Genomic DNA, 18,480 nt, shown 5'->3' on the forward strand with positions numbered 1-18,480 from the left:
AGGCTAAGGTGGGAGAATTGCTTGAGTCTGGGTGGTCAGGGCTGCAGTGAGCTATGATCACACCACTGTACTCTAGCCTGGGCAACAGAGTGGTAAAACCCTGTCTCAAAAAAAAAAAAAAAAAAAGAAAAATCTGTGTAGGGAGCAATTTTGGAGTTAATTCATTTGGTCATTTGATAGGCAGTTTTTGTTTTTGTGCTGATAGACCCCAGAATGTGCCCTCAATCTGATGAACATTCTGATATCTGGGGGAGCTCATTGTCCCCCACTTACCTTTTTGCCTTTCAGAATATCTTTTGATATTTTCATGTATTTTTTACTGTTGAATATTATTACCTTATCAAGCTCGAAAAAAATAACCCTATCACCATTTTCTTTCTCTTTTTTTCTTTTGAGACAGAGTCTTGCTCTGTTGCCAGGTGCTAGGCTGGAGTGCAGTGGCACGATCTCGGCTCACTGTAACCTCTGCCTCCCGGGTTCAAGCGATCTCCTGCCTCAGCCTCCCGAGTAGCTGGAACTACAGATGCATGCCCCCATACCCAGCTAATTTTTGTGGTTTTTAGTAGAGATGGGGTTTCACTATGTTAGTCAGGATGGTCTCGATCTCTTGACCTCATGATCTGCCTGCTTTGGCCTCGCAAAGTGCTGGGATTACAGGCGTAAGCCACTGCGCCCGGCCCCCTATCACTATTTTAAGTGCAATTGTGTTAAATCTGTAAATTAGCTTGGGAAATTTGGATATTAAATGAGTTCATCATGAAGCAGAGTTTAGCTCTCCTTAATTCTCATCTTCCTTTATTTATCCTACCAAAGTTCTGTGGTTTTCTTTTATATAAGCAGCACATATTTGGTTAAGTTAATACCTGGATTTTTTGTTTATGTGTCTGTTCTTACTGTGAATAGTATTCTCTTTTCCCAACATTATATTAATTTAACTGGTTTTCACAGGCTTATAGCAATGCTATTGTTTAGGAGAATTTACCTTGGTTCTGATTAATTTACCCATATTTGCAAATCATTTGCAGCTTTTTAGTTAACTTTGTGAGTTTTCTTAGATTTGTGATGTGCTATAAGAAAGGATATCTTCAGCTCTTCCTTTCTGATGTTTATTCTTCTTGTTTCCTTTTTAATACCCCGTTGTATTCTCAAGAATCTCAATACTAAGAAATAGCGACTTTGTTTTTCAGCAGGGAGTGCATTACTTTGGCTACCGTGATTTGGAAGACTCTTGCCCAAGGCCCAATTTTATTCTGTTAGTTTCCTCTGTTCTTTGTGCATGGCCTTTGTGCTGCCCCAGCCTTGAATTAACGTGGATAAATCTCAAGAATTTAAGAGCACTGTAACCGTGTCCTCAGGCTGGGTAGTGAAATGAGTTCACAGAGTGACTGGATTGTGGTCTATGAACTTCTGCAGCCAGCAGTGGGGCATGAATAATCAAGGGGACAGCGAACATCTGTAGTGTGTGAGATGTTGGCATAGCTATGAATGATGATTCAAGAGTGGTTTGATGCATATTGAATAACATGATGATGGTAAGTCCTAGACTCGGTGATTAGCCTTCAATATGAGATACATATAATTCTCATAATAACTCTAGAGCAGTGGTTCTCAACTGGGGGCAGTTATTCCCCCCACCTCACCCCACCCTCACCCCTCCACAGTCCTGGGAGTGTATGTGCTGGTATTTAGAGGTTGAAGTCAGGGATGCTGCTAAATTTCCTAGAATTCATAGGGGAGTCTCTCCCAACAACTATCTGGTCCCAAATGTCAGTAGGGTCACTATCAAGAAAATCTGTTCTAGAGGTGTCTGCTCATATTATCCCCATATTATAGGTGAGAATAACAAGATGGTAAATGCAAGGTGGTGCTTTGGTACTTTCCGGAGCAGCTTTGACTTTGATGAGAAACGCCTTTTAAAAACAATGTTCCGGTGGGGTGTGGTGGTTCACGCCTATAATCCCAGTACTTTGGGAGGCCGAGGCGGGTGGATCACAAGGTCAAGAGATCGAGACCATCCTGGTCAACATGGTGAAACCCCATCTCTACTAAAAGTACAAAAATTAGCTAGGCATGGTGGTGCACACCTGTAGTCCCAGCTACTTGGGAGGCTGAGGCAGGAGAATTGCTTGAACCCAGGAGGCAGAGGTTGCGGTGAGCCGAGATCGCGCCATTGCACTCCAGTCTGGGTAACAAAAGCGAAACTCCATCCCCCCCAAAAAAAACAAAAAACAATGTTCCTCCCCATCTTCCCACCCCATGGGGAGGTGTGGGGTTGGGTGGGTTAGGCACCAAAGCAAGATTTAGAAGAGTTTTCTGTAGGAGTTTATAATGGTAAAGGATCAACTTCATTTCCAAGCTATTTATGAGGGTTTATGTTTAGGGAAAAGTGCTAAGCTCAGAGACGGAGGAGAAGTCTGATTTTATTAATGAATGTAGCCATAATGGCATATCCTGACAGAAGTCAAGTTTGGTTTCTAGAAGGAGGCTATTATGAAAATAAATACCTAGAACATTCTCCTGGGTTTGGAAGGTGATTTCTAGGTTCATGGATGGAAAGAATTTTAGAGGTGCAGGGTAAAAGGGCATAGATTAAATTTTATCTCTCATGAGTTCTCTGGCTTAGGTGGTGTGAACTTTGGAGACAGTCTCTTCATTCATTCATTCATACATGCTAGTGTCTCAGATCAGCAAAGGCTTTGGGAGAGCAGGAGTCTGTATGCTCTGGTAAGTGAGGGCAGAGTGGATAAGGAGGTTGGGGTATATAATGTGTAAGAGAAAGAGTCCTTCAGTCAGAGTGGCTTTGAATCTTGGCTCTGCCATTTGCCAATCTTGGACCATTAGGCAGTGTATTGACTCTGAGTCTCAGTTTCCTCTTCTGTAAAATGTGTACTGATTGGATTATTTGATGATTAAGTGAGTTAATGTATGTAAAGCATTTACAACCCTGGTGCATGTAAGACCTTTTTAAGTGTTAGCCATTATTATTATCATCAATTTTTTTAACCCCTTTCCCTGATCAGCTGATACTCACCAGCTTCAGCTACTGAAAGTGATTTGTTAGATTTTTTGTGTGCCCTTTGCTGTCAATTGCCATGGGGAAGACCCATTCATATTTTTCAGTTAACCAACATATTTTGAGCATCTGCTGCCCTACAGGATCCTAGATATGAGGGCTGCAGAGATATCCAGGAACATAGGCCTTGATTCATTGGGTCAGATCAGTGCTCAGCAGGGCTGGCAAATGCTAGGTTTCTTTTAAGTGGCATATCTTAAAAGGTGTATGTCCCAAACATAGCTTTGTGATGGCAGCATGATGGGTACAAAAGCACACACTTGAGGGTCAGTAGATCTGGGTTCAAACATTGGTGCAGTTTCTTTTTTTTTAGAGATGGGGTTTCTCCATGTTGGTCAGGCTGGTCTTGAACTCCCAACCTCAGATGATCCACCCGCCTCGGCCTCCCAAAATGCTGGGATTATAGGCGTGAGCCACCGCGCCCAGCCTTGGTGCAGTTTCTTATGGCTCATAACTTGTTCAGACCTCAGTTTCTTCACTTCTAATGTGGTGATGATACAACCTACCTTACAGGGTTATTGTGAATTAAATACTGGAGATGAGATATATAAAAAGTCCTGAGTACGCAATAGGTGCCCAGTATTGGCTGTCAATATTACAGATCTGCAAGCTGTGAATTCGTCTTACCTCTGTGGATGCTGTTGATATTTCTAGACCATGCTACCTAGTGGGGCCATTTCCTACCTGAGTCACCTATGATGTCAAATAGAATGTCATGTAGTCTCCCGAGTTGGGTAGAATTGGCTGCTCATCTCAACCCTGCTACTGACTAGCTCTGTGATTTACCCCTCCGCCAACCTTAGACTTGTTACATATAAAATGAAGACAGTATTTCCTATCTCACAGAGTTGTCCTGAGGATTAAATTAATTAATTCATATAAAATGTGCCTTGTACATATTGGGCCCTAAATAAATAGTAGCTATTATTTATCTTAAAAGTACAAATGGTAGTTTCAGAGCCTCAAGGTTAATGACGACTTATCTTACTCATACTCTTTGTTAATTTCATTTTTTTTACACTAATTTCATTAGTATTTTCTTTCTTTTTTTTTTTTTTTTTTGAGACAGAGTCTTGCCCTGTTGCCCAGGCTGGCGTGCAGTGGTGCAATCTAGACTCACTGCAACCTCCACCTCCTGGGTTCAACCCATTCTCCTGCCACAGCCTCCCAAGTAGCTAAGATTACGGGTACCCACCATGACGCCCAGCTATTTTTTGTATTTCAGTAGAGACAAGGTTTGACCATGTTGGCCAGGCTGGTCTCGAACTCCTGACCTCATGATCTGCTCGCCTTGACCTCCCAAAGTATTGGGATTACAGGCGTGAGCCACTGTACCCAGCCTCATTAATACTTTCTAAATTTATTTACAGTCATGCCATTAAAAAAAAGTTGTATTTCTGTCTTTGTTAATATTTGTAAGTGATTTTATTTAACTACAAGCTTGGAATGGCATATAAATTTGTGTTCTGCTTTTTTCACTTAATATTATATGGTTAATGATTTGCGTATTTCATAAACATTGTTGTGATGATGGGATGATATTGCCAAGTAGATGTATCATAATTTAATCATTTCCCTATTGCTGTACAATTAAGTTATTTTCAATATTTTGCAATTATAATGTTTCAATGAATGAATAACTTTATGCATATAGCTTTTTGATATCTTAAGTTCAGTTTCCTAGATCAATTTCCAGGAATAGCAATTAGCCAAACCAGATAAACATGACTCTTGAATACATATTGTTACATTGCTTTCCCAAAGGGCTCAACTGATTTATATTTCCATGTTCATTATTTTATAAACTTTAGCTCATTTACTTACTCACCAAACATTTTTAAAGCTGTTATGATGTGGTAGGCTTAGTGAGAAGAAAGTGACCCTAAAGGAGAAGCTCATATATAAATAGGGTCCCTGCTATACCAAGTGCTGACACAGACACAGAGTACCTGGGGAAACTGGAATAAGGGAGTCCTGGCCCAGCTGGGAGAAAAGTTTATTTTCACAGAGTCATGGTTTTGTTCTTTGGCAGAAAGAAAATTGCTTTCTTCCCCACCTCCACCCCACCCAGCTTTATTGAGGTATAATTGACAAATAAAAATTGTATATCTTTAAGATATACAATGTGATATATATCTCTCTCTCAACTTAAAAAGGAAGCTATAGAAAAAAGGTGTTTGCTATGAAAAAATAAAAAGGAAGAAAGAAAAGAAAAGGCTGAATGTCATTCCCAAGCTTGCAGATTTGAGTATTTGAGTATGTTGCCTCTTTGGGATTATTTACAGAAACAGTAGCAAGACCAGCCCCATCTTTTGTCTTGAGTACTCTACTGTCAACTTGCTTGCTTCCAGAGAGGGATCCTTTTGCCTTTATTTTTCATTCTGATGTACTATCTATGCAAACTGTCCTTGATAGTTTTATGGTAACATTGTTTTTTTGTTCCATGAGATAATTTATACATGCTCATTGTGGAAAATTTAGAAAAGACAGGAAAGTATTAAAAACATCACCTATGTTCTTTTTCTTTTTCTTTCTTTTTTTTTGAGAGACAGAGTCTTGCTCTGTCTCCCAGGCTGGAGTGCAGTGGCACAACCTAGATCATGCAACCTCCGTCTCCCAGGTTTAATCGATTCTCCTGACTCAGCCTCCCAAGTAGCTGGGATTACAGGAGCATGCCACCATGCCCAGCTAATCTTGTATTCTTAGTAGAGACAGGGTTTCACCATGTTGCCCAGGCTGGTCTCAAACTCCTGACCTCAGGTAATCTGCCTGCCTTGGCCTCCCTAAGTGCTGGGATTACAGGCATGAACCATTACACCTGGCCACACCCATGTTCTTATAATCCTAGTACATCCGCTGTCATTATCTTGCTGTATTTTCTTCTGCCCAGTCTCACTCTGATCACGCTGTGGTGTGATCTTGACTCATTGCAACCTCTGCCTCCTGGGTTCAAGTGATTCTCCTGCCTCAGCCTCCTGAGTAGCTGGGATTACAGGCATGTTCCATCACACCCATCTAATTTTTGCATTTTTAGTGGAGACAGGGTTTCGCCATGTTGGCCAGGCTGGTCTCCAACTCCTGACCTCAGGTGATCCACCCACCTCAGCCTCCCAAGTGATTACAGGCATGAGCCACTGCATCCATCCCCAAAAAGGTTTTTTAAAGAGTTTAATATAGAACCATATCAGAGTTCTTTGGAAATCAAAAACTGGTTTTTTTAAATATCAGAAATAAAACAACAAACAAACAAAACCCCAAAACAATCTGAAGCACCAGCAATAGCAGAAAGGTCAAATTATGATCTATTCATAGAGTGGAATGCCAAGTAGACAGTAAAAGCCATGTTTTAAGAGCATATTTTATGTCATGGAAAATGCTCTCTCAGTATGATGTTAAATGAAAAAGTAGAACACAAAAGTATATGTGCTGCATAGTCTCAATATTATAAAGAAAAAATGCTACAGGAGGAGTGGGCATGAGTTACTGGAGTAGCACAGCAGAAGGGCTTCTAGCTCAGGCTGAGATTTTAGTAAAGGAAATTATGCCAGGTTGAATCTTGAAGAATGAGTAGAGGTGAACCAGATAAATCAGGATAGGAGGCATCTTTGCTTACCTAAGGGAAGATACGGGTATGTGGAATGGTGTGTTACAAGGTGGGAACTCCGAGTAGTGCTCTTAAAGCTTAGAGAGTTGTGGGAGAGACTGGAGAAGTTGATTAATTATTAAATGAAGTTTTCTGTGGATTTCCCAAATCCCAGTGGTATTGGACATCCATGGTATTTTTAAATTTACAGTGTTCTGTCTTATTTCCCACTCAGTGTCAGCTGCTGCTGGAAGTGGCCTGGCCTCTGTTTATCTTCCTGATCCTGATCTCTGTTCGGCTGAGCTATCCTCCCTATGAACAACATGAATGTGAGTAACTGGATGTTGCCTGAGACTCACCATTGACAGGGGAAATCCAGGCAATGAATGCGGGCTAAATTGGACTTTTCCAAAGATGCTGTCTTTGGGAAACATCACACGTGGTTGGGATCAGAAAACCTGGCCTTCTAATTTTTTGATAAGGCATGAACTCAGGAGACTATTTTCAGTCCTAGTGAATGGTGATCGTTGTAATTATAACAATAGCCAACATCTCTTTTACACATTTTAAATCATGAAAATAAAATAACCTTACAGATAATTTTAGAAAGTGGTGATTAAAAGCACATTTAAGATAATGCCTTAACACCTAGTCTTTTCCATATGCATGATGTCTTAATCACACAGTTGCAAATCATGGAACACATAATTTTAAGCAGGATTTGTATAGAACTTCTCAGTTTTACTATTTTTTTTATTTTATTCTCATAACAACCTTGAATAGTAGTCTTTATTATGATTATTAAATTGCCTTAGTTTTATGATACATTGGGGCTTGGAAAGGGCAGGACTTGCCCAAGCTCGCACATCTAATAAGAGATAGAGATGAAGTATATCTCAGATCATCTGACTGTCAATCATGTAATTTGATGACAGCCTTTACAGTGAGCATAGAAAATACAGTAGTGGCTAAGAACACAAGCTCCAGATGTCACGTTATCTGGGCATGAATTCTGGTATCAGCATTCACTAAGCATATGACCTTGGACAAGTGATTTAAGCTTCTTTTAAAAAGGGAATAGTAATACCTACCTCATATTATTATTGTTAGTGTCTCCTCTTACAATCACAGTCTTTCTCTTAGGGCTGGGCTCAGTGGGTGGATTGACACTGCAGAAATGGCCAAATCTAAAGGATCAACATTTATGTGGGAGGGTTTAGCTGGGACTTCAGTTTCACTGCCCGGTGATTTTTCCTACTGCTAAGCAGTTCTGTCCATACCCCTAGGAGACCCACAGCCTTATGAGATACTGTTCTTCCAGGAAAGCAACTGGGCCTGGGTCACCTTCTAATTGTGTTTCTTGGCCTGGTCCCATCTTTCTTACAATACATAGCAACAGTTATATACTTGCAAATTTTCTAATGCACATCACACATAGTCATATTAAAAACACACACACACACACACACACACACACACACACACACACACCCTCAAGAAACATTTTCTTAGACATGATTTCCTGATTTCACCAAAAAAGGAAAGAGCGGGCCAGGTGCAATGGCTCATGCCTGTAATCCCAGCACTTTGGGAGGCTGACGTGGGTGGATCAGTTGAGGTCAGGAGTTCGAGACCAGCCTGGCCAACATGGTGAAGCCTAGTCTCTACTAAAAATACAAAAATTAGGCATGCGTGGTGGCGCATGCCTGTAATCCCAACTACTGGGGAGGCTGAGGCAGGAGAATCGCTTGAACCTGGGAGGTGGAGGTTACAGTGAGCCGAGATCATGGCATTGCACTCTAACCTGGGTGACAGAATGAGACTCTATCTCAAAAAAAAAAAAAAAAAAAGAGAGCATAAACAAATTTATACTCAAATTTATATGCCTGTCAGATAATTCTGTTTTCTCTTTTGGAACCCCAAAGAGATTTTTTTGATTGATGAGCAAATACATATTAGATTTTATTTAGGCATTATACCAAGCCCCACTGAAGTACATGTTTCAAGGGCAAAGTCAGTTTTTTCATCTACTAGGCTTTTCTTTCTGGAATGATTACAAGCAGGCAGGATGGTGCAGTGGAAATAGCAAATGTCTTTGGCATCAGACAACTTGGGGTGTGTTTTTATCCTACTTCTGCCGTTCACCGAGGTTGTAATCTTGACTTTTAACCTGGATTCCTCTGACTCCAGATCACAAATTTTCAGAAATGTTATGAAATTCTTATATATATAGATGGTAAATGAGTAAATGAGACTTTTCCTTACATCTATGCACGTCTTTATTTATTTATTTATTTTTTTGAGACAGTCTTACTCTGTCACTCAGGCTGCAGTGCAGTGGCGTGATCTCAGCTCACTACAACCTCCGCCCCCCCAGGTTCAGGTGATCCTCCTGCCTCAGCCTCCCAAGTGGCTGAGACTACAGGCATGTGTCACCCTTCCTGGCCACATCCATGCACTTCTTGCAACCGTACCTTCTGTTCTCGTCACCCTCTAGGGACCTAGTTGGAAGAGCAGAGTTAAAAGTTAAGGTGAAACTTGAAGAGGTGTCTTGTCCCTAGGAACAAAGGACTGATGTAAAATTCTTCTCTGTAAATCTTTTTCAGTTCAAACCAGAGTTATCAAGGTCTTAAAAAGTTCCCTGGGTCCTGGGAGTCCATTATGCTATGTACTTGTCTTCCTGTGTACCACTGCGTAGTCCTGATCCTGCTGTTGTTTGCAAATGGGGTGGGGCACAACGTACAAGGAAAGGCCTTTGCCACCCCTACTAAGGGATGACCTGAAATACCTTCACCATCACTGCCCTGTGCTGCTTTTCACCTATGCCACTCTGTCTACAGTGCCACTATCTCCTGGTGTTGAAAGGGGAGAATCTTTTGGTCCTTCCAGTATTTGGTTGGGTTACATAAATCTCCCTGAATGAAGAGCAGCCGACTTAGGCAAGGGACCTTGTTTGGTTTTCCTTGAACCATGAACAGGAAGATAGGAAGATTAACTGAGTAAATGTTCAATAGGCCAGAGTCCCTGCAGAGGGTGGCCACAGTCATCCGATCTTGTCACATCCTTGCTTTGGATGTTACCTCTCTGGTTGGAATATGGATAGAAGAGAAAGAAAGACCCTATATTGAAATGCAAAGTGCAGCAAGTCCTGACTTCGGGTTAACTTCTGGGGAGACTCAGCCCATTTGCGTGAAAATAAAAAGGTTCCCACTTGGGAGGGAGGTGGTAGCTGTGAGATAGAAGGAGTGTTCCTGCTGGGCAACAGCAGAGTAAGTGCTATGGTAGATTCACTCCCACAGTACCTGGAAAATTCTCACAGCCCATTTGTTGATCCTTTGTCCTGCACCAGACGCTCTGCAAAAATGCTTTGCCTGCAAGACCTCTTGGGATGCTCACCACAACTCTGTGAAGTTAATTGTATTTTTTTCACCATTTTACAGATGAGAAAACTGAGGGTATGGGGTCAGTGACTTGGCTGAAGTTGCTGCTTAGCAAGCTGTAGGGACTGGATGTGAATTCCAATTGGTTTGACCCCAAAGCCTGTGAAGCTGCTTGTTCTTCACCACCTAGGGCTGTGGTTCTTGATAACTGTGAACTCTCTGAGGGTCACCGATAGCCCTGAGAATATGATGAAAGCTGGAGCTCTGGCGTTTCTTTCCACACATTAACAGGTCCTTGGGTTAGGAGCCCCTGGTCCAGGGCCCATTAATCTTAATCCTCCTAAGCAGCATCCATGTATTAGAGCCACAGACCAAACTGTGCCAAACTGAATCCTAGAACCAAGCCCAAATATGTCCCGTCATCTTTTTGGTAAGAAGGTTGTTGTAAGAAAGAAAGAAAGAGGAGAGCAAGAAGATGACCTAGTGCTCGGGGCCTCATTGTTTTGATGAGTGAAAAACAACAATTACAACAACAGAACACCCGAAGCTTCACGGATGTCATCAGACCCCAAGCCCACGTGTTTTTCAGGTGCCCTTGTGGCACTTTAGAGCTAGCAGAGGAGGTGAAACTGGCAAGTCTTTGGCCAACTGAGGAGAGTACCAGAGGGGTTTGAGAAGGGCTAGATTCCAGTCTATCCACAGGTGAAAGGAAGGGGCTTAGATTAGGACCTTGGAGTTGGGGTTCTACTCCCAGTCGTGCCAGCTGACTCTGTCAGTGTTCTTTGTCAGTCACATTTATTTTTTTTGAGATGGAGTTTCACTCTTGTCGCCCAGGCTGGAGTGAAGCAGTACAATCTCGGCTCACTGCAACCTCCACCTCCTGAGTTCAAGCGATTTTCCTGCCTCAGCCTCCTGAGTAGCTGGGATTACAGGTGCCACCACCAAGCTTGTCTAATTTTTGTATGCTTAGTAGAGATGGGGTTTTGCCATGTTGGCCATGATGATCTCGAACTCCTGACCTCAGGTGATCCGCCCACCTTGGCCTCCCAAAGTGCTGGAATTACAGGTGTAAGCCACTGCATCCTGCCCACTTTATATTACCATAGTTTCCTCCTTAAAGTATGAAAAAATAGGCTTAAGGCAGGCATCCCCAAGGTCCCTCTGTGTTTGAGCTGAGGGTGGCTGTCGAAGAGGAACTAAGGACGCCAGGGACTTTCTGTTTCGGATCCCTCTCATCACTTCTCCAACGCTGGTGTCATGAACCCTGTTCTATAGATGATGTCCACTAGATTAAGAATGGCATCCGAGGCCAAGTTTCCAATTGAGAGTCAGATTTATTCAGAAAAGACAGGTCTCTGGGATGTGGGGAATGGGATGGACAGACTTGGCATGAAGCATTGTGTAAGTGGAGTCTCAAAATTGCTTCTGAGAACTAATGTATCTCCCTGTGTTTTTCTGCTCCTCAATTTCAACAGGCCACTTTCCAAACAAAGCCATGCCCTCTGCAGGAACACTTCCTTGGGTTCAGGGGATTATCTGTAATGCCAACAATCCCTGTTTCCGTTACCCGACTCCTGGGGAGGCTCCCGGAGTTGTTGGAAACTTTAACAAATCCATGTAAGTATCAGATCAGGTTTTCTTTCCCAAACTTGTCAGCTAATCCTTTTCCTTCTCTTCATGTCCTCTGGAGAATTTTGAATGGCTGGATTTAAGTGAAGTTGCTTTTGTAAATGCTTGTGTGATACAGTCTGCAGAATGAGGGAAGGGAGAATTTGGGAGAATTTGGGGTATTTGGAGTATCCATCACCTCGAGTATTTATCATTTCCTTTTTTTTTTGAAATGGAGTTTCGCTCTTGTTGCCCAAGCTGGAGTGCAATGGCACGATCTCAGCTCACTGCAACCTCCACCTCCCGGGTTCAAGCAATTCTCCTGCCTCAGCCTCCCGAGTAGCTGGGATTATAGGCACGTGCCACCACGTCAGGCTACTTTTTGTATTTTTAGTAGAGACAGGGTTTCACCATGTTGGCGAGGCTGGTCTTGAATTCCTGACCTCAGGTGATCTGCGCTAGATAGAGTGCAGTGGTGCACTTACAGTTCACTGCGGCTGTGAATTCCTGGGCTCAAGTGATCTTCCTGCCTCAGCCTCCCAAAGGCCTGGGATTACAGGCATAAGCCATTGCACTTGGCCAACTTTTTACTATTGTGAATAGCACTATGTTGATTTCAGAGAGAAGCTGAGATTGGGGTATGTCAGTCTGGAACCCAACTTAGAGGCCTGTGTTTATTATCTGCACCTCCCAAAGTGCTGGGATTACAGGCGTGAGCCACCGTACCTGACTGAGTATTTATCATTTCTGTATATTGGGAACATTTGAAGTCCTGTCGGCTAATTATTTTGGAATATACTGTACATTGTTAATGATATCATTCAGCAGATGTTTACTGTGCATCTGAATGGTCTGGTTCTAGGAGCTAAGGGGGAGGGGCTGGCACAGAGATGCACATTGGAAGGGTTCTTGCCCATAAGGAGCTGACAGCCAAGGCTAAGGGAGGTCTGTCTTCTCTGCATCAATCACCTCTCTCACCTCTGTCTCTGCCCCATCAGACTACAATGTCTACAGGTCTTTCTTCCCTGAGCGTGAGCTCCCTGAGCAAAGCAGGATGCTGCCTCCTTGCCTTTGTATTCCTGGCTCTTGGCTTTAGGGCCCGGACATAAGTATGGGCATAATAAGTGTCTCCCAAATGAGACATTGAGGATGTGAGTTAGGATGGACTAAGGACTTTGGGATGTGGCTGAAGACAATCCTGAGGAAGCTGCAGCTAGGGCAGACAGGGCCACACTGTCATGTTCAGGGACCCTAGACTGGCTTTGTAGCCTTCATGGGCCCCTTTCGTACAAAAATATGAAAATTGTGTTTCAGGACTGCATTGGTATAAAGATGAATATAATCCAGGCCAGATTCATTATTATGTGTACATTTTTAGTATATTAACTTTCAATTCTGCTTTTAAAATAAATTAAAACATTTGAGTATGCTTTTAAGAGTATTCCAGGCCCAGGCACTGAGCCTCCTGTGCCTCATGGAGAAGGCGGCCCTGGGGGCATGTGTGTGCATGCGTGTGTGTGCACACGCATGATGAGCTGGGCCTTGAAGGGTGGTAAGATTGGGTGTGTAGAGCAGTGGAGAAGGGCATTTGGGGCAGTGATGACGGGTGGGGGAGGGAACACAGTGATGAACGGAGCTGGGTGTGGGGAGCTGTGGGAGTGGGCCGGAACCAGCCTGTGGAGGACCTGGAAGCCAGGCTGAGTCTTGTGCACGTTGGCAGTCACTTTTATAAAGCAACAGAGGCCGTTGGCTTAACTAGAGCCTTTTTCCTTTTCTTGCACCCTTCACAGTGTGTCTCGCCTGTTCTCAGATGCTCGGAGACTTCTTTTATATAGCCAGAAAGATACCAGCATGAAGGATATGCGCAAAGTCCTGAGAACATTACAGCAGATCAAGAATTCCAGCTCAAGTAAGCAAAAATCTCTCTGCATCAGTTTATAATTGGAAATTGACCTGCACCAGGGAAAGAGAGTAGCCCAGGTGTCTGGGGCTTGCTCATATTAGATCTTTCCCTATGGGGTTTTTCTCCTTGGTGGCTGGCTTGTAGGGCGCCTCTGCAGGAGACATTGGTGAAAAAACTGGAAGAGCTAGTTGCCACAGACAGTGATGTATTAATCTCCTCTGGGAAGACAGAAGAAAAGTCTCCAGAGAAGAATATCACAGACTTGGCCTTAGGGACAGGTAGGGGTGCAGATTGCTGCCAACTGCATTTTTTTGGAGTTGGTCATATGGTTGCAGTGAATGGACAGATTTATAGACAGAGTATTTCTGTGCATATAAGAGCAATTGAAGTTGCAACTTGATATGGATAAGTGAAAGTTAAGCACTTATTTCTAAAAAGAGAATGCAATTCATTTTCCCCTAGTCATTTCAATTAGTCTGATGGGCATATGAACTTGTTGTCTTTAAAAAGTGGAATCTTTACCTCTGATCTGGTAAGTATCCAGGCAAATTATTGCATGCCATCTAGAAAGTGTCTGAGGAGTGGGCATTTGCCGACTGAGGCATTGGCTGCCATAGCATCAGAGCAGCCTTCAGGCAGTGTCCTGACAGGAGGACAAAGGCTGGTGGAAGCAATTGGCTGAGTGCGGCCATTAACGGCCCATGCATGGTCTGTAGAGAATGGAGAAGCAATAACGAAGCCGATAAAAGTTGGTCTGGATTTTATTATTACCATGTGCCGGTAGTTCTAAACAATGTCAGTGATAAATTACTCCTCCCCATCATGGGCCAGTGACTGCCGCTGCTCCAGGGAAGTGCTTTTTATTCCGTTTGGTGTTTTGGGAGGGATGGAGTTGACTGGCCTTTGCTGAAACCAGTTTGTTTTCCATTTGGCAAAAGGAGAAATGGTAAAGTTCTAGAGTTTGAACCAGACTCAGATTTGAGCTTTTTTTTTTTTTTAAGGGCATGCAGAACTGTGCTTTCCTCAGGCAGGAAAAGAGGTAATGGGCGATATGGGACCTGATGACAAAGAGAAGCAAAGCTGTCTTGGGGGTGGCATGGAGGAGGCGGTGCTTCACAGCAGAGAGAGATATGGCCATGCTTGGAGCTTCTACTTAGACCACTCCTGGCTGCAAGCCAGGCCATCTGGATGCTGTTTCCTTGACCTGCGGGTCCTGGTTTTGCACATGCGTGTTTCATCTGATGTAGGAGACAGACAGGTAGCTGTCTCCAAGCCTCAGTCCTTCCTTATTTACTGGAGAGCCCCTGCTGGTTGAGCAGAGGCAGAGCTGGGGGTAGTTCCTTTACCTCTGTACCAACAGACAGTATGGAAAGAGGGCTGGCATACATTACCTTGTAGCTGCATGACTTTGTGAATAGGTTAGTTAGCACCCTTTCAGCCACCTCTTCTTATCTGTTAATGAAATAAAACATGTAATTGCTTAAAAACAGCATTTGGCACCTAGGAAGCACTTAGTGAATATGAATTACGATTTTTTTGGAGTGGTGACATCTCAACCAAGCCATTTAACCCTTCAGCCTTAATTTCCTCAACTATAAAATAACAGCTAACTTGAAATGTAAAATATAAAACCTAAGGCAGTGTCTGACACATAGGAGATTTCCAATAAATGAGAGCCAGTGTTCTTGTAAGACAGCGATGCATTTCTGAGCACCTGGCCTTGTTCTTCTGCCTTTCAGTTTGTGCGGCAGTTGAAATAGACTGGCTGACGGGGGTGAGCTGTCAAGCACACTTGCTGATCTTGGTGGAGGAGACTGCCTTAAGACACTACTAGTTTTCTTCTTTGAGAAACTGGAGACATGAGTTAGGTGGAGAAGAGAAGCCAAATCTGTATCCAAAAACCCTACAGTTGCGTGCGCAGCTCTGAGGAGAGAAGGTCCCTTAGATTTTGAGTGTATTATTATGTGGGTGCTTGCTTCATATCTCATTGTTCACTCTGTATGTCCCCTCTTCTGCCCTGCAGCTGTTTCTGAAATTCCTTCTTTCTTTGCTTGTCTTTCAGCACAAAACAGGCTTCAGTATAGGGGGAAATGCACAGAAACGCTGCCTTTTCCTACAGGAAATCAGTAACTTCTAACTAATTTTGTTTTTATTTAATTATTTTATTTATTTGTTTAAATTTATTTTTATTTTTAATTTAATTTTTTTAGAGACAAGGTCTCTTTCTGTTACCCAGGCTAGAGTGCAGTGGTGCACTTATAGCTCACTGCGGCTGTGAATTCCTGGGCTCAAGTAACCTTCCTGCCTCAGCCTCCCGAAGGCCTGGGATTACAGGCATGAGCCGTTGCCCTTGGCCAACTTTTTGCTATTGTGAATAGCACTCTGTCGATTTCAGAGAGAAGCTGAGACTGGGGTATGTTAGTCTGGAACCCGACTTAGAGGCCTGTGTTTATCTGCGCTGACACCCCATCACAGCGTGATGAGCTTAGCCCTCCTGCCTCTCTCAGGGCTGGGAGGATTCTTGAAGCTGATCTGGTTTGGAGCTTTGTCCTCATTCACCTCCTTTACCACACACCCACCTTCCTAGGGCGGGGACCTACCTCTCACTATGTAGCTCATTCTGGGTGTTGACAGCTCTAATTGTTAGAAAATATTCACTACCCTGTTATGCTTTCTAGAGAACAAGTCTAATTCTATTTTTCTTAAATATTTGAAGACAGCTCTCGTGTTCTTTTTTTCCCCCCTATTTCCCCAAAGTCCATGATTTTTTAGGTGCAACGGCCTCCTTTCCTCTTGTGGAATGCTTTTCCTTCCCATTTCTGCGTCTCCTCTGGTTATGTTTTAGTGTGTCTGTGTGCTTCTTGAAGTTTACTGGAAATTACAAAAGTATCTGGCACAGAAGAGAAAGGGATTTTTGCCTTCCTTGTTCTGAGTGCTACATTTCTGTTAATGCAATCTGAGATTGCATTAGGCATTTTGGCATTTACGTCACCTTGTTGACTCATATTCCACGTGCACGCAAACAAAATCGCAATTATTTTAAATATGCAGAATTGCAAGTTACTTGTTCTCATTTCTTTGTTGTATTACTGGCTTTTTGAACTAAAGGGAAAATGTCTTTTTTTCTATTTTACATGTTTAGATTCCCTATACCATCTCATCCTCCCAAAACCATTTTAGATTCTGATTTTGCCATGTATTATATCTGCTACTCCTTTCTTGTCATCTAGAAATGGGATGAAAACTCTTGGGCCTCATTCAAGTCATCGATAACTGTGGGACAAAGACTTGAAGCTTGGATCGGTCCAGTGGAGACTAACATCCCCCGTAGACGCTACCACTCAGGCCTGTGTTGTAATCAGTGCTAGGCCACGGGGATCCTGCTTCTGTGATCCAGTTGGAAAGTTTGTCTTGTTCTTTCCTTCAGTTTGCATCTGCTAAATTCACTGGACTATCCACAGATGATTTGTAGATATGGGGATCTCTACTCAAATACTCTCATGATTTCCTTGGGTAGAGCATTATTTTATTTCCACTTAATGGAGGAGACCTTAGAGACCTGTTAGTTCATTTATAGATAAATGAGTTGATTCAGTCTTTCAACCAGTATTTATTGAGCGTCTCCTATATGCCAATCACTATTCTAAGTGCCGAGACACAGAGGTGTACAAAACAAATATGGCCCCCTCCATATGGGATTTTTATCCTAGAGAAGAATCTGAGCCAGAAGAGGGAAGTGACTGACCCAAGTCTACACAACCACAGAAGGGATATTCTGGGAATAAATCATGGCTAAACCCCCTGCTGCTTCAGGCAGTTCTCCATCCGCAGTGCTCTATTGCGCTGTTTTAATAATCCTCCAACTGGGAATAACTCCCGTTTCAGGAATTAAACCGTGGACAAATCTTTTAATTATCCTTGAAATCTTGCTAATAAGAAATCCAAGGAGGAAGTCTTACAGAGGTGCCTCACGCACTTTTCTCATCACTGGAACCTTTTAGACATTTTAGCATTTTCTGCCTAAACCAGAGTACAGGCACACAAGTTGAGTGGTGGCTAAATTAATGTTTTCAAGGCAGTGTGAGAAGCATTCATTCATCTTAAATTCCTATGATGACTGCAACTCAGGTGTAAAAATTGGGTGAATTCTCGGAAACCCTAGGGAAAGTGACATGTCTGCATTTTTGCAGACTGGCAGATATGAGTGTTTCTATGGGTGAGTTTTGTATGGCATCTGGCATGATTTTAGGTAGTATGCAGATGAGGACTTTTGATTTTAACTCACATAAAATTGCAATTTCATGGAAATGATTGCTTAGGAGGATGTTCAACAGGAATAAAATAATTAAAGTTAATTCAAAAGAAACATCATTTTATGTGAATATGGTAAAACTTGTAAGAGTAGTTTGTAAATGATTGAAGACTGGAAAACACTGGTATAAGAGTAAGAGTTTGGGGTTTTGTATTAAGGTTCATTTTGGGAAGAAATCCATGCTCCATCCCTCATTACGTGTGAATTGTGGTCATGTGTTGATTCTTTCTGGCCCAGAGTTTACCTAAAGATTAGCTGCCCTGAGGGTCACTGAGCATTAAATTAGATGATGTCTGTGGATGACTGATAGCGAAGCTCATAGCCCACAGTTGACACGTAATAAATTCAAGTTGCTTTATTTCCCCTTCTGTTCCTGGCTGGCTGACTGGCCTTTGCCATTTGTTCAGCCTTTCTGGCCTCAAGTTTCTTTGCCTCGAGATTGGAACTTTGGTGAAACAACCAGAAAATGCTTCAGCCCAGAAACTTGGTTAGTATTTGGATGGGGGATCACCTAGGACTACCCAGGATGTCAGCTGTCCACTAGACTGTAGCCCCTTGAGGGCAGGTTGGGGGCCTTGTTCATGATTCTGTCCCAAGCCTCAGCACAGTAGTGGAGGCATG

The 18,480-nt window shown here is 42.8% G+C and overlaps 1 protein-coding gene across 2 annotated transcripts in view; it reads left to right on the plus strand.

Moving 5' to 3' along the window:
* ABCA1 (ATP binding cassette subfamily A member 1) overlaps positions 1–18,480 on the plus strand; it is a 155,849-nt gene that overhangs the window by 32,048 nt on the left and 105,321 nt on the right. For both annotated transcript variants that reach the window (XM_064379401.1, XM_064379391.1), the window contains exons 3-5: positions 6,892–6,985; positions 11,512–11,653; positions 13,435–13,553. In XM_064379401.1, the coding sequence (XP_064235471.1) occupies positions 6,892–6,985; positions 11,512–11,653; positions 13,435–13,553 (355 nt within the window). The remainder of the gene's footprint in view (positions 1–6,891; positions 6,986–11,511; positions 11,654–13,434; positions 13,554–18,480) is intronic.

The sequence above is a fragment of the Aotus nancymaae genome, unplaced genomic scaffold, assembly GCF_030222135.1.
Source record: "Aotus nancymaae isolate 86718 unplaced genomic scaffold, 86718_ANA_hifiasm-v0.15.2.pri h1tg000003l, whole genome shotgun sequence".
Taxonomy (NCBI): domain Eukaryota; kingdom Metazoa; phylum Chordata; class Mammalia; order Primates; family Aotidae; genus Aotus; species Aotus nancymaae.